The sequence below is a fragment of the Canis lupus genome, chromosome 28 (genome assembly GCF_048164855.1).
Source record: "Canis lupus baileyi chromosome 28, mCanLup2.hap1, whole genome shotgun sequence".
Classification (NCBI taxonomy): Eukaryota; Metazoa; Chordata; class Mammalia; order Carnivora; family Canidae; genus Canis; species Canis lupus.
In genome coordinates this window covers 12,558,339-12,575,388 of record NC_132865.1, presented here as the reverse complement: position 1 = coordinate 12,575,388, position 17,050 = coordinate 12,558,339, and the positions used below count along the sequence as shown (strand labels likewise).

General features: G+C 38.5%; 1 protein-coding gene and 1 pseudogene across 2 annotated transcripts in view; one reads left to right on the top strand and one right to left on the bottom strand.

The window, feature by feature from the left end:
• Positions 1–17,050, top strand: part of LOC140620186 (zinc finger protein 385C-like) — a 450,118-nt gene that overhangs the window by 21,941 nt on the left and 411,127 nt on the right. Inside the window, exon 2 of one of the 2 annotated variants that reach the window (XM_072804078.1) lies at positions 13,900–16,419. The exons of the other annotated variant lie outside the window; for it this stretch is intronic. Within the exon in view, the coding sequence (XP_072660179.1) occupies positions 14,075–14,743 (669 nt within the window). The 5' untranslated portion in view covers positions 13,900–14,074 and the 3' untranslated portion in view covers positions 14,744–16,419. Of the gene's footprint in view, positions 1–13,899; positions 16,420–17,050 lie in introns of those variants that run through there. 2 annotated transcript variants of the gene reach the window in all.
• On the bottom strand, positions 7,122–7,542 carry LOC140619951 (large ribosomal subunit protein uL14 pseudogene; annotated as a pseudogene).

Below are 17,050 nucleotides of genomic sequence, written 5' to 3'. Positions count from 1 at the left end.
CTGCTTTTTTATCCAGTCTGAAACCCTGCGTCTTTTGATAGGGTCATTAAGCCTGTTCATGTTCAGAGTTACTATTGAAAGGTATGAGTTTAGTGTCATCATGATATCTATTCAGTCCTTGTTTTTGTGGATTGTTCCACTGAACTTCTTCTTAAAGGGAATTTTAAGAGTCCCCCTTAAAATTTGCAGAGCTGGTTTGGAGGTCACATATTCTTTCAGTTCCTGCCTGTCTTGGAAGCTCTTTATCTCTCCTTCCATTTTGAATGAGAGCCTTGCTGGATAAAGTATTCTTGGTTGCATGTTCTTTTCATTTAGGACCCTGAATATATCCTGCCAGCCCTTTCTGGCCTGCCAGGTCTCTGTGGAGAGGTCTGCTGTTACCCTAATACTCCTCCCCATAAAAGTCAGGGATTTCTTGTCTCTTGCTGCTTTAAGGATATTCTCTTTATCTTTGGAATTTGCAAGCTTCACTATTAGATGTCGAGGTGTTGAACAGTTTTTATTGATTTTGGGGGGGGGGGATCTCTTCTATTTCCTGGATCTGAATTCCTGTTTCCCTTCCCAGATTAGGAAAGTTTTCAGTTAGGATTTGTTCAAATACATATTCTGGCCCTCTGTCCCTTTCGGCGCCCTCGGGAACCCCAATTAAACGTACGTTTTTCTTCCTCGGGCTGTCGTTTATTTCCCTTAATCTATCTTCATGGTCTTTTGTTTGTCTCTTTCTTCCTCAGTTTCCCTCTTTGCCATCAACTTGTCTTCTATGTCACTCACTCGTTCTTCTACCTCGTTAACCCTCGTCGTTAGGACTTCTAGTTTGGATTGCATCTCATTCAATTGATTTTTAATTTCTGCCTGATTAGCTCTAAATTCTGCAGTCATGAAGTCTCTTGAGTCCTTTATGCTTTTTTCTAGAGCCACCAGTAGCTGTATAATAGTGCTTCTGAATTGGCTTTCTGACATTGAATTGTAATCCAGATTTTGTAACTCTGTGGGAGAGAGGACTGTTTCTGATTCTTTCTTTCGATGTGAGGTTTTCCTTCTAGTCATTTTGCTCAGTGCAGAGTGGCCAAAAACAAGTTGTATTGGGAAAAGGAGAAAAAGAAAGAGAAAGAAAGAAAAGAGAAAAAGAAAAAAAGAAGAAAAAAAAACAGAAAAAGAGAAAGAAAAAGAAAGGAAAAAAAGGGTGGGGGAAGCAAACAGAAATCAAAAAGCACACACACACACACACACACACACACACAAAACACGGGGGAGTACCTTCTGATTCTGTATACTTTAAGTCCCTTGACTTCCCCTGCAACTTGTCCGTCTAGCTGGTCTTCTGGGGGAGGGGCCTGTTGTGCTGATTTTCAGGTGTTAGCACTTGGGGGAGCTGCTCTGCCCCCTGCCTGGTGCAGGGCTCAGTGGGGGTTGTTTACCCCGTGAGGCCCCAGGAGGAACAGCCCCAGTGGCCGCCGCCAGCTCTGGAGCCCTGGAGTCAGCCCCCGCAGTAACTCCAGAGCTCTCCGTCTGCAGGGCCTGGAGGCTCCAGGACGGGGCCGCTGATCTGCTCAGCTCGGGGCAGCAGCGTCCTCGCTGTCCTGGGCCCTCCCGGCCTCTGCCTGTTCCGGGGGAGGCCGGGTCCTGGGCTGTGCCCCGGCGGCCTGAGCTCCAGAGCCTGCGCTGTTGGATTCGTGGTCCCGGGCCCCGCACCCCCCTCCGCGGAGCCTCTTCCTCTGCCAGAGCCCTTCCTAGCTGCTCCCGCCCCGCAGCCCCCTCCGCGGACCCGCCCCCGGCCGCCCCCCCCGCCAGCTGCTCCCGCCCCGCAGCCCCCTCCGCAGAGCCTCTTCCTCTGCGGAAGCCCCTCCTGGCTGCTCCTGCCCCGCAGCCCCCTCCGCGGAGCCGCCGCCCGAGCCCCGCCGAGCTGCTCCCGCCCCGCAGCCCCCTCCGCGGAGCCGCCCCCGAGCCCCCCCCCCTCGGAGCTGCTCGGGTCCCGCCGTGCGCTGCAGCCCTTAGGGAGCTCGGCGCACTCTCCCGGGGCGCAGGTGTCTGTCAGTGTCCCCGGGAGCCCGAGGGCATCCCCGCCCTCCTGGGTCCTGCTCCAACTCCCTGGGAGCCCCTTTCCGCCCGGGAAGGTCGGTGCAGCTCCTGCTCCTCCGGGACGGGGCTCTCCTGTCCTGGGGACACTCGCCCCGGCCTCAGCCCGGCTCCTCGCGGGGCCCCTCCCACTTGGAGGCCTTTTCTTTCTTTCTTTTTCCCCGTCTTCCTACCTTGATAGAAGCGCGAGCTCTTCTCACTGTAGCATTCCAGCTGTTCTCTCTTTAAATGTCAGGCCGAATTCATAGATTTTCAGGATTATTTGAAGGTTATCTAGGTAATTTGGTGGGGACAGGTGACTTGGGGACCCTCCTCTTCCGCCATCTAGCCCCTCCTCCCTACTATGAAGAATTTTCTATCATGATTCATTTATTCAAAAATAGGGATTGAGTTCTTCGTGTGATGAGGCAGCATGCTGCACCTAGAGGTGGAAATATAAGTAAAAAAAAGATGCAGACCTCACGCTTGTGGAACTGACTGATTTGTGTGAAAGCCAATTATCAGTTCACAAAATATAATTTTTAATCATAAATATTGGTAAGGGATATGAAGGAAGTCTCATTGTGATATGGGAGTGTGAAGAAAGATTCGTTTTTATAATTAGTGTATAAAAAATTAACATGTATAGTGTTTGAGAAGCTAATTTAAATATGTTTCTTCGAAATAATATAAGTAGTATAACATAAGAATTTAAACTAAATGCTGATCCACATCAGTGAAGTTTGTGATTAAATCTTGTTCTAATATAATTTACTAAAATCTGAATATATGGGTCATAATTTTTCTGGTCTTTAATTCATTTGGATTTTCATGTATTCATTTGAATTTTTATGTGAAGTAAAAATTTTAGCCAATTTAATTAATTCTAAATGATACTTGAAAATACTGCTTTCTGAACTTTACTAGAATCATCTGGTCTACTTAATTGCTACTTTATTTTTGTAGAATTTTATTATCATAGAAGTTATTCCCGTTAGTCTAATAGGGAATTTAGAAAACAACATATAATTTCTTTTAACCCTGAAACAAAGTGTTTTGTGTTACATGCAGGATCCTTGGATCCTTGAAAGACACATCTCTGGGTCTCCTGTCAAATTTGATCTCCTTTGCTGGTTTCTTTTTCTCTAACTGCTACCTAAATTTATTGTTTTCCAAGTCTTCACCTCAGCTCCTTATGATGCAAATGCCTTCTGTGGACCTTGTTCATTCCTGCAGGGTAATTATCATCAGTAATAGAGCTCCCGTGTCCTCATCTTTAGAACATGGTGATTTGGTGATTAGACATCTTAGCTGATTTCTCCCCAGACATACTCATGATGAAGAGTTGGGTTTGTAGATAATCTAGGTTTGAATCCTTTTTTCATAATTTACCAATTGTGTGTCTTTTCAAGATATTACTTAAAATCAACTTGTGTTTTGGTATCCTTATCTCTAAAATGGTAGAATAATAGCATATATATCATAGGGTTGTTTTGAGGCTTAAATGAGGTACTATATAAAAGTACCTGAGAAGAAATAAACAGTTCTTCAAATAAAACATAAAAATGGCCAGCAGACAGATGAAAAAATGCTTAACATCATTCATCATCAGGGAAATGCAAATCAAAACTACAATGAGATAGCACTTCCTACCTGTCAGAATAGTCAAAATCACAAAAGAAACAAGAGTTGAGAAGGATGTGGGGAAAAAGGTACCCTTTTGCACTGCTGGTGGGAATGTAGCCAGTGTGGAAAACATTTAGAGATTCTTCAAAACGTTAAAAATAGAACTACCCTATGATCCAGTAATCACACTCTTGGGTATTTACCTCCAAACTACAAAGACCACTATTTCAAAGGGATACATGCACGTCTATATTTATTGCAGCATTCTTTACAATAGCCAAATTATGGAAGCAGCCCAAGTGTCTGTTAATAGATGAATGGATAAAGAAGATGTAGTGTGTGTGTGTGTGTGTGTGTATATATATGTGTATATATATATAAAATATTTCATTGTGTGTGTATATATATATATATACACACACACACACAATGAAATATTATTCAGCCATAAAGAAGAATGAAATCTTGCCGTTTGCAATGACATTAATGGAGCTAGAGAGTATCCTGCTAAATGAAATAAGTCAGAGAAAGACAAATACCATATACTTTCACTCATGGAATTTAAGAAATAAAACAAGTGGGCAAAGAGCAAAAAAAAAAAAAAAAAAAGACCAAGAAACAGACTCTTAACATAGAGAACAAACTAATGGTTACCAGAGGGGAGGTGGGTGGGGGGAATGGGTGAAATAGGGATTGAGGAAGGCACTTGTCATTATAAACATTGGGTGATATATGGAATTGTTGAATCACTATATATTTTATACCTTAAACTAATATGATACTGTATGTTAATTATGCTGGAATTAAAATGTACAAAAAATGTACCTTGTATAAAAAACAAAGCAAAACTTGAGACACTTATGTAAGTGTTCTATGTGTTTATGAGGGGACTTGCATTTCCAAATTGCAGATGGAGAAATAATTATTATATCACCTTTTTATTTGATTTATTAGATTCCTACATATTCATCCTTTATCTATGTAAGTAACTTTATGTCTGGTTATGGATGCTATTAATTGTTCCACTGAAGGTCAAGGCAGTATTACATTATTTATCATTTAATGTGCCTTTCAGATATTTTAAAACAAGATTGTAAATTTAGTACTTAAATTTAAATCTAAATGCTAATGACAGCATAATAAAAACAAATAAAGACATAGCTAGCCTCAAATATGAGACAGATCTCTTCAGAGAAGAATGTGAATAACTGTGAGCAGAGCTGATTTTGTGGGGCTGCTGCCCACTGGGTTAATAAATGAGAGGTGGAAGCCAGAAATTTAGCTTCTATCAGTAAAGCACATTAGAAGTGGTTTTCAAATACAGAGTTTTCAGATAAAGTATTTAATTGATTGCAAACAGTTTAATGTGTGGCACCCTTTTCATAAGCTATGGCTGAAAAAAAAAGGCCTCCAAATTCATCTTGGGGTTATGCTAATCTCCAGGAGCCCAAAGTATCTTGATTGGGTCTGCCATTTCCCTCAACAAAACTTGGAGTAAACCCATATTCTTTTTTTTTTTAAATTGAAGTATAATTAGCATATAATGTTATATTAGTTTCAGGTGTACAACACATTGATTTAACAATTCTGTACTCTGTGCTTACCACGATAAGTGTTGTCACCATCTAATGGGGTCAGCTACAGGCATTATTAAAAGAGCTAGAAAAAGTAAAGTCACACAGAAAGAGAGTGGGGAAAAGAAGAAAAACATATGCAGTATTAATAATATGCATATTTATAACAAATCTTCCACCTAATGTGAGCCTAGAATATAATTTTAAAGCACATTTAATAACATGTTAAATAAGACAAAAGCATTTATCCTGGATGAAAACAATTTTCTGCAATATCTGATAAAGATTTTGAAGTAAGTATGTTGTGGATATTCAACAAGTGAAATTAATACTTATCTTCTATAGAAACAGAATAAAGAATTATATTCTTGAAAGGTATATCCTAAACACCTCCAACAGTATATGCTACATAGAAAGCACTCATTAAATATTCCATGAGTAAATGAATAAAAAGTATAGAGTAGTGTCACTTACAAATATAAGTTTAAAGATAGGGAAGAAAGTATTAGCAAGTGAAACAGCAGTGTTTATAAAATAGTATGAAGTATTAGAAAACTGAATTTATCAGTATATATGTAAATATCACATTATCAAAATATGGTTTATCCCAATACTTAAGGAAGTTGAACACCACAAAATCTATTATTGCAGTTTATATTTAGTTGATACTGTGGCTGAAAAAAATAGTCCAATTAAGGACTATTGTCCTAGTGCTTGGAAATGTTGCTAATAGATAACTCTCAGCTACTGGTCAATTTCAAGAAATGACTGGATGAAGAGTCAGCTTGTCCAAGTTCAAGCCCCTTTTCCTGTACAACTTGAATTCAAATAACTGGTACATCAGGAAGTTTAAGGACATGACCCTCTCCTGCCAATTTAAGAAAAGTCTGGTATACCATCCCATCTTAGCTTTGGAGCCTCTTGTGGTGTTGGATGGTGTTTCCACTGGGATTTCATTATAGTCTAATTTTTCCTTTTGCCCAGTCCTGTTTCCTTCCCTTTTCTTCCATAAATGATCCTAACACTTGATTCTCCATCACCTTTTTTTTTTTTTTTCCATCACCTTTCTACCTCATACTCTGCATCCTGGGAAATCTTGCTAGTGATGGAATAATATTAATATATTAAAGAAAGCTATACAGGGAAAACACTTGAACAATTTAAACATTTATTCAAGATACATCTCTTAGGAAACTAGAATTTGAAGGGTATATTCATGAAGTAATGACCTATATTAAAACTAGAAGCAAATTAAGAAAAAACACAGAGCATTGGAACTCATAAGAAAGTGAAGCACCTTCTGGGGTTCCTGAGTGGTGCAGTCTGTTGAGTGTCTGACTCTTGGTTTCAACTCAGGTCATGATTCCAGGCTTGTGAACTCAGGGTCATGAGCTATAGCCCCGCCAGGCTCCATGCTCAGTAGAGAGTCAGCTTGGGACTCTCTCTCTCCTTCTCCTCCTCCCTCCCATGTTTGAGCTCTTTCTCTCTCTCTCTCTCTCTCTCTCTCTCAAATAAATTTTTAAAAAAGGGAAGCGAGTTTTCTTATATGGAAAATCAACATGCAAAGGCTCAAAAACATTCCTACACCACACTAAAAACTAATAGATAATATACTAAAATATACATTAATGATGGCAGTTAATAGTTTGAATATTTATTGTTTGCCCAGTACTCTTTTTTTTTTTTTTTGTAAAAACTATACTATATTTTTAAAAAAGAGTGTAGTGGACACACAATATTGTGTTGGTTTCAGATGAACAACATAATGATGCAACAACTCTATACATTATGCTGTGTTCACTACAGTGTAGCTGCCGTCTGTCCCCATACAATGCTGCTACATCACCGACTATATTCCTTTTATTTTTATGTAGTGCTGCCAGCATTAGATGCAATCCTGGGCCACAAGTCTGCACCCTCCTTTGCAACTGGTCCTGTGATAACAAAACCTTTGATTTCACCATCATTTTTTACTATGACCTCCATGTTATCTTCAAAATTGAGAATTGCGCCATCTTTTCTCTGGCATGACTTTCGTTGTTGAATTACCACTGCTGGATGTACCTTCTTTCTGAGCTCTGGTTTGCCTTTCTTCACTGTGGCCATCACCATGTCACCCATACCTGCAGTAGGAAGTCTGTTCAGCCGTCCCTTGGTCCTCTTCATAGAAATGATATACAGATTTTTAGCTCCTGTGTTGTCAGCACAGTTGATCACGGCTCCTACAGGGAATCCGGGAAATCCAGAATTTCACCCCAGAGGACTCACCACATCATTGCTTTGACATCTTGAACACCAGAAAGGGACAGAAAGCCTGTGCCTTTTATTTTTATGACTTACTCATTTTATAACTGGAAGCCTGTATCTCTTGCTCTTCATCCATTTTGCCCCAGTCCCTACCGCTCTCTCCTCAAATAACCATCAGTTTTTTCTCTGTATTTACAGCCTGATTCTGCTTTTTGTTTATTCTTTTTTTTTTTTAGCTTCCTCTTATGAGTGAAATCACATGATATTTGTCTTTCTCAGTCTTATTTCACTTGTTTGCCTGGTATTTTGATAAAGGCTTTACGTATTCCCAAGTAAGATATGAATAAGTATCTAGGAATAATCTTAATAAAAGATGGTAATGTATATATGGAGGAAATTATAGAACAATGTTTTAGGGTAGAAAAGAAAATCTGAAAAATGAGAGCTGAGTCATTTAGGGATTATTAGATTAGTGAAACTTTAACAAGCTAATCTTAGTAGTTCTACATAAGATCTAAGAACCAAGAAGAGCCACAGCATTATTCAAGTTGTTAGAGAAACTTTTCTCATCATATATAAGCTCACTATAAATCTATTATAATAAAGACAGAGCAGTATTAGGATGGAGATAAATAAAAATAGGTGTAACAAAATAGATCTCAGTCTATTAATGTATGGACACCTGATATGTGACAAATAAGGCATTGCACAACAGTGAGAAAGAATACAGTAAATAGTTCTGGGATAATGACCAACCTTACAGAAAAAAATAAATTTAGGTTTTTGTGTTTTTTTTAAGATTTTATTTATTCGAAAGAGAGAGAGAGAGTGCATAAGCAGGAGCAGCAGCAGGCAGAAGGAGAGGGAGAAGCAGGCTCCCTGCTGAGCAGAGTGCCCAATGTGGGGCTTAATCCCAGACCCTTAGGATCATGACCTGAGCCGGAGACAGACGCTTATCTGACTGAGGCGCCCCTCAATTTATATTATAATTATACTATGCACAAGATCAATTCTAGCTAGGTTTAAAAAATTTTAACGGAGAAAAGCAAACTTTTAAAAACTTTTATCAGGAAATACTGATAATCATATTTATGATCTAGTGGTTGACAAGGATAATTTCGAGGAGAAAAAAGCATAATCCATAAAGGAATTGATTGATGCATTGACTTCTTTAAAATTTAAGTCTTCACAGCAAAAGATATACACAACTTCATTTTTTATTATTTCTCAACTTATTTTTAATACTTGATTATATATTTATAGATTTTCAGACATAAAGTATTTTGCAGAATTTTGAACATTTCATAAATAATGTCCTAACTTGGTTTTTCTGTTCATTAATAGTATTTTTAAAATAGTAGATATAGTCTTAGTTCATTCATTTTTAATTTTCATAACCTATTGAGTAGCAAGGATATTCTTCATATATATTGATATAAATTTATATAGCTTACAAGTTTTTCTTTTATGAACAGTGTGGCTATAAATATTGTTGTGATGGGACAGACATTGCATCCAGTTTACTTTAGAGAAAAGGTATGTAGACAGGTGAAGGAAGGAGGCAAAGGAATAGGATCAGGAGAGGACACATGGAGTTTTATACAGAACAATAGACCAAGAAAATCTGAAGCAAATATAGCATAAAGTTACATTTGTAAAGGTTGGGCAAATGGCACAAAGCTGTTTTTCATATTCCATTACATGATTGTTTCATATATAAGAAAGAGCTTCTTGTTTTCTTAATGCTTTCTGCCTTGAGTTCAACCTTAGATGGTATTGATATCGTGAACTCTTTTTGTTCCTTTCTTATGTATATTTGCATAATCTGTTCCTTGTGACATTTCTGAATCATTTTCTTTTAGATGCAGTTTTAAAAACACTGCATAAAAATGAATATTATTTCTTGATTGAGTCTAACATTCCTTTTACTTTCCAATAAATAGATGGGTTAATCCTACTTATATTTTTCAACAGTGTCAGTAAGATAGAATTTATATACCAGACAATTCACCAACTTAAAGTCACTCATTTAAGGTATACAAATTCAGTGTTTTTTTCATATTCATTCATGGTATATGCAACCATCACCAGACAATCTGCATTAAAATATTTTTGCCCTCCCAAAAAGATACTCTATATCCCTTTATGGTTATCATTTTTTTTTCCCATGAGTGCCCTTACTGCTAGGTAAACATTGCTCTAATTTCTGTCTCATTAAGAGTTTTCAATTCTGGACATTTCATATATATGGAATCTTACCATATCTGGTCTTTCTGTCTGGGTTCTTTCACTTACTATAATGTTTTTGAGGTTCATCCATATTGCACTGTATATCGTCACTTCATTCCCTTTCATTGCCAGATAATACTCCATTCAATGAACAACATATTTTAGTTATCCACTTATAATTTGATAGACATTTCTATTGTTTTTATTTGTTTTTGTTGCTATTTTTAAAGCTGCATAGAATGTTTATTTGCAAGTTTTTGTGTGGTTGTATGTTTTCTTTTGGTTGTATACCTAGGGCTGGAATTACTGGATTATATGGTAACATTTTGTTAAACATATAACGTTCAACATTTTGAGGAACTTCCCAACTGTTTTACAAAGCAGTACTGGAAATATACTGGACCAGTATATTTCTACCAGCAATATATCAATTCCTGTTTCTCCACATTTTTGTTAATATTTGTTATCTCTAGTTCTAGGCATTAAGTAGCTGTAAAGAAGTATTTCCTTTGGGTTTGATTTGAATTTTCTAAGTGATTAATGATGTTAAACATCTTTTCATATGGTAATTACCACTTGTGTCTCTTTGGAGAATTGTTTATTTAAATCCTCTGTCCAATGAGAAAATGCTCTGCATCACTTGCCATCAGGGAAATACAAATCAAAACCACAATGAGATACCACCTCACACCAGTGAGAATGGGGAAAAGTAACAAGGCAGGAAACCACAAATGTTGGAGAGGATGCGGAGAAAAGGGAACCTTCTTATACTGTTGGTGGGAATGTGAAAAGGTGTAGCCACTCTGGAAAACTGTGTGGAGGTTCCTCAAAGAGTTAAAAATAGACCTGCCCTACGACCCAGCAATTGCACTGTTGGGGATTTACCCCAAAGATGCAGATGCAATGAAACACCGGGACACCTGCACCCCGATGTTTCTAGCAGCAATGTCCACAATAGCCAAACTGTGGAAGGAGCCTCGGTGTCCATGGAAAGATGAATGGATAAAGAAGATGTGGTTTATGTATACAATGGAATATTCCTCAGCCATTAGAAATGACAAATACCCACCATTTGCTTCAACGTGGATGGAACTGGAGGGTATTATGCTGAGTGAAGTAAGTCAATCGCAGAAGGACAAACATTGTATGTTCTCATTCATTTGGGGAATATAAATAATAGTGAAAGGGAATATAAGGGAAGGGAGAGGAAATGTGTGGGAAATATCAGAAAGGGAGACAGAACATGAAGACTCCTCACTCTGGGAAACGAACTAGGGGATAGTGGAAGGGGAGGAGGGCAGGGGGTGGGGGTGAATGGGTGACGGGCACTGAGGGGGGCACTTGACGGGGTGAGCACTGGGTGTTATTCTGTATGTTGGTAAATTGAACACCAATAAAAAATAAATTTATTTAAAAAAATAAATCCTCTGTCCAGGTTTGAATTGGATTTTTTTTTTATTGAGTTGTAAGAGTTCTTTATATTTTCTGGATACAAGTTCTATATCACATACATGATTTGTAAATATTTTATTTCATTCTTTGGATTGTTTTTTATGTGCTTAGTGTTTTTAAAGCATTAAAGTTTTTATTTTGATGAGGTCCAATTTATCTTTTTTTTTTTGTTGTTATCTGAGCTTTTAGTGTCACTTCTAAGAATGGTGTGGCTAATCCAAGATCACAGGGATTCAAGCCTTGTTCTTCTAAGGATATTCTAATTTTACAGTTTTTACATTATGTAAAATAAAAATTTTAGGAATTTTTATATATTGCATATATTTATAACTGTGTAGGTATAATTGAAGTTTTAATTGAAAAAAATGACTCCCATTGAATTGTCTTGGCATTCTTGTTGAAAATCAGTGTCTGAATTTATTTCTGGGCTCTTATGTCTATTTCAGTGATCTAAATGTCCAGCCTTATGACTGTACTACACTGTCTTGATTACTGGAGCTTTGTAGTAAGCCTTGAAATTAGAGTTTTGAGTCCTTCAAATTTGTTCTTATCCATAATATATCTTAATATGTATAACAAATATGATACCACATATTATAATGTATTATACATTATATAATACATATTATTACTGTCACTTATTTTTAAAAAATTTTTTTAATGTATTTTTTTAAGATTTTATTTATTCCTAGAGACACAGAGAGAGAGAGAGAGGCAGAGACACAGACAGAGGGAGAAGCAGGCTCCATGCAGGGAGCCCGATGTGGGACTCGATCCCGGATCTCCAGGATCACACCCCGGGCTGCAGGTGGCACTAAACCGCTGAGCCACCAGGGCTGCCCTGCTATCACTTATTAAGTGTAGTCACCACTGTCACCATACAATCTTATTCCAGTATTATTGACCATATTCACTATGCCATACTTTTCATCTTTGTGAATTACTCATTTTATAACTGGAAGTTTATACCTTATCTCTTTATTTATTTCATACATCACTTCACCCACCTTTCCTCTTGCAGCCACCAATTCATATTGTGTATTTGAGTCTGTTTGTTCATTCGTTTTGTTTTAGATTCCACAAATAAGTGAAATCCTATGATACTTGTCTTTGATTTATTTCACTTAGTATGATACCCTCTAGGTCCATCCATGTTGTTGCAAACAGCAAGATTCCATATTTTTATGGCTAATATTTTATTGTGTGTATATACCACATATTTTTTACCCATTTATCTATCAGTGGACACTTAGTTTGCTTCCATATCTTGGCTATTGTAAATAAGGCTGAGGTAAACTTGGGGTGCATATATCTTTTTGAGTTAGTGTTTTCATTTTCTTTGGGTAGATAACCAATGGTGGAATTACTTGATCATGTGGTATTTCTATTTTTAATTGTTTGAGGAACCTCCATGCTGTTTTCTGTAGTGGCTGTACTGATCTATATTTCCATAAATAGTGCATGAGCGTTCCCTTTTTTCCATATTCTCGCCCATATATTTCTTGTGTTTTTGATACTAGCCATTCTGACTAGTGTGAGGTGCTGATCAGTGTTTTGATTTGCATTTCTATAATGATGAGTGATGTTAAACATCTTTTTTATGTGTCTGTTGTCCATCTGAATGTCTTCTTTGGAAAAATGTCTATTCAGGTCCTCTGTCCATTTTTAAATTGGATTGTTTGGTAGTATTATATAAGTTCCTTATATTTTGGATATTAGGTACTTATCATGTACTTAATTTGTAACTTAAAAATATCTTCTCCCATTCATTAAATTGCTTTTTTGTTTTATTGATGGTTTGCTTTGCTGTGAACATTTAAAAGTTTGAAACATTTAAAAGTTTGAAATATTTACCAAGCAATATAAAGAACAATATTACAGATACTTGTGTATTTGTACTACCAATCAGAATAAACATTTGTCAGTATTTTTTCATTTTTAGTCCCAGATTTTTGATAAGAGAAATATAACTTTGTCCCAAAATTATAGTCCTCTTTGGATCTTTCCCATAAGAAAGTAAAGAGGCAAACCATAGCCTGTGGGAACATACTGCTTTCTCTTTCTTTTTTTTTTTCTTTCTGTCTTTCTGTCTCTATGTCTGTCCCTTCTCTGTCTCTCTCTACCCCCCATAATTATCTACCTACCTGTGTACCTATCTCTTTGATAGGTACTGTGGAACTGTTATTATGAATTTGATGTTTTATTTTCAAGTGCACCTTTAAAAACATTTTAATATTTGTCACCCATTCATTCACTCATTAAATATATATATTGAATGTCTAGCATACACTGGGCGTTACTCTAATTGGTAGGAAAAAAACAGTAAAAAATATAGGAGAAATTCCTTCTTCCACTCTTAAAGCTTATATTCCAGTAAATATGATTTTAGGAATAATTAGTGGTATGTGAATTAAAGCAATTAAGAGAATAAAAGGTGAAGAGGTGTGTATGTGTGTTGATGAGGGTTATTTTTGATAAGTTGGTCAGGGAAGGTTATATATGAGCAGAGATTTGAATGGCATAAATAATGAAAAAAATCAAGAAAATTTAGAGGAAGAGGTCTCAAGCAGACATTTCTCTTGACTTTATAGGATAGCCAACAGTATTTTGAACTACTGATTTTATGCTTATTTCTGCTGAACTGATTTTAAGTTAATAGCTGTATGGTAATGTCCTATTTCACTCTTCAAGTTCTTGCTACTTCCCTTGGTTGCAGGGAGAGTTACAGAAAATTGAAAAGGACAGCATGTTTGAGTTTTATCACCTTTGCTCCACTTTCCCTAAGGACCAGTGGGAATCTTCCCTGATTTTGCCTTTGACCTGTCAATGATGTTTGCACATGGCTTTAAGAAAAGGGGCAGCTCAGCTTGGGGACACCCCCACCGGGCCAGATGGTGCTCCGTGGTGCCTCCAAAGGCGAAGGGGGAGAATGCTCTTCGCAGGCCCAGCCTCCAGCGCCCCCAGGCCCCTGCTGGCTTCCCTGCCTGCCAGGCCTCTGCAGCCCCCCGCTGGACTTCAAGCACTTGCTCGCCCTCCACTCGAATGGTGCCACTGCGCTCAGTCTCACCCCCAACTTCAGCACGATGGACCCGATCCAGAAAGCTGTCATCAGCCACACGTTTGGGGTCCCTTCCCCTCTGAAGAAGAAGCTCTTCATTTCCTGTAACATCTGTCACCTGAGGTTCAACTTCGCAAACCAAGCCGAAGCACATTACAAAGGCCACAAACCCATCAGAAAACTCAAGGCTGTTGAAGCTGCCAAGAGCAAGCAGAGGCCACAAACCCTGGCCTGGGATGGGGTGCTGGTGTCCCCAACCCCGACTCCAGGCAGTGGATCCCCTGGAGAGCCACAGAGCAAAGCAGTTCCTGCAGCCCCACCTCCTGGCCCCCAACTCCAGCCACCGCTGACTCCGGACCCCACACCCAGGGAGCCGGCCCACTCAGACCTCTTGGATCCTGCCTCCTCTTCCTCTTCTTCCTCCTGCCCACCCTGTTCCCCAGAGCCTGGGAGAGAGGCACCAGGGCCTGAGCCAGCAGCAGCTGCTGTGGAAGTGGTGTGAGTGGGGAGGGCAAAGGTGAGAATCACTGAAGGTGGCAGATGGGGTCTCAAGCTGGAGAGGGTTCAAGGCTATTTGGACAAGGTTCTGGAGGCCAAGGAGGCACTCCGTAGCTCTAGATGTGGGGGGCTCCTTCTCACCCGGGGGAGAGGGGCTCAGGGGCCGCTTCATACCTGCAGGGCAGAGATGGAGCCTGCCATGGCCACCTGCTCTCGCTGCCCAATACCCCTTTTGGACAAGGTGACCTAGGGGAGTAGAAGACTATGGAGGAGAAAGGGAGCAGTGTTAAATGGGGGCAAAGCCAAGGTGGGGCTGGGACTGAAAGCTTTTGGGGTTCCTCTGCTCTGACAAGATAGGGTAGGAGAGAGGTAGGTGATTTTTCTGGCTGAGCCCAGTTTTAACAGGGGTAATCAACCCCACATAAGCTCTCCTCTCAGCCTGTCATTGATTCCTGGTGAACCTAGGAATGGGTGGGGGGAGCACTAGGTCTCCCTCAGACTCTGGACCCAGCTAACAACAACCCCCTGCCAGGGCTCCCAAACAAAGAGCTTTCCCCTCCAGCTCCTTATCCCAAACTGGTCCCTAACACTAAATCCAGCTTTCCCTCCGCAACCAGCACTCAGACCCCTCACTGTGAAGCTGAGTGTTGGATCCAGGCTGATATACTCTCAAGACCCATTTTCATGCTGTCAAAGTTAACGTTACAACCTCCATCCCACCCCCAGCGCTGCTCCTTCACCCCACAATATGGCACTTTGTCAGTATCCACCTGTATCATCAACTTTTTTTTTTTTTATCTTTTCTTTTTTTAGATATTTCCAAGGGAGAACAAGAGGGGGAGGGGAGGGAAACTTTTTGATAACAGTTGTGGTTTTATTGTGTCCAATGCATCAATAAATGTATTCAAGCCTGAAAAAAGGGGTTATTGTTGGAGTTCTTACAGATTATGTAAATTATTTTTAGTTTATAATGCTTAAGAATGTTTCTTGTCAGACATTTTAGCTCTAGTATATGTGGTAATTGGTATTTTTCTTGATTTGGGCTGTATTCCATTCCATTTGTAGATAATCATACTATTTTAATTGGCAGATAGGGTCTGTTGCATAAATGAATTAAAGGTAAAGTTTTAAATTCTTTTTTAATTTTATGGATTTTTTTGAGGATACTAAGAAGGAAATGGGTGGAAAAGTTTTTTCTTTTTTTGATTCTTGTTTGATTTCTCCTTTCTTATAATTTTTTAAAATTCCAGTATACATAGAATGTTATATTAGTTTCAGGTATACAATATAGTGATCCAGCACTTCCATACATTACCTGGTGGTCATCACAAGTGCCCTCCTTAATTTCCATCACCTATTTCATCCCCATTCCTTTCATAATCATCAGTTTGTTCTCTATAGCTAAGAGTCTGTTTCTTGGTTTGTCTCTTTCTTTTTTTTTCCTTGTTTTTTTTTTTTTTTAATTCCAAATATTAATGAAATCATATTTGTCTTTCTCTGACTTATTTCACTTAGCATTATACTCTGTAGCTTCAGCCATGTCATTACAGGGTGAAAAAGATTTTGACAGCTCTTATGGAAACTCAAACTATAATATTTTTAGACTTTCTTACATATAAATTTTACCTCAGCACTAATCTATCTTAGCATGGTTGCTGTTAAATATAACTGACACTATCACATAATTTAAGATATTAATGTGGTGAAACCATATTTTACTTTTCTGTTTTTATCCACAATATTTGTCTTATGGATTAAAATTTATATGGTTTATTTAGATTATTATTTAGGCAATATCTTTGATACCTTTAATATTAAGTCATTATCATTTATATGTTACATATGCATTATTGTATGTTAAAACTTTACACATAATTAAAATTGCTATTAATAGCTTTTTGCCTTCATTTGGGTTTTATTTTTAAAAGCCAAAGGCAGATGCTCAAACACTGAGGCACCCAGGTGTCCCCAAATCACTTGCTCTTTTAACTGCTAAGATTTTTAACATGTTTGTGGTAATCAAAATTTTATAGTGGCTCCCATGACTTTTCCCCTTTGGTGTTATTTCTATGATTATGTTACCATATATATGGCAGAAGGGAAATGCACTCTCTAAAAGCTGAGAGCCTCTCCAAGTTGACAGGCACCAAGGAAATGGGTACTCCAGTCCTGCAGCCACATATAACAAGATTCTGCCAACAACCTAAGTGAGCCTGGAAGTGGATTTTCCCCAGAGTTTCTAGATAGAGCCAGCCAGCTGGCACCTTGATTTTGGCCTCTGAGGCCCTAATTGGCCTCTGAGACCCTAAGG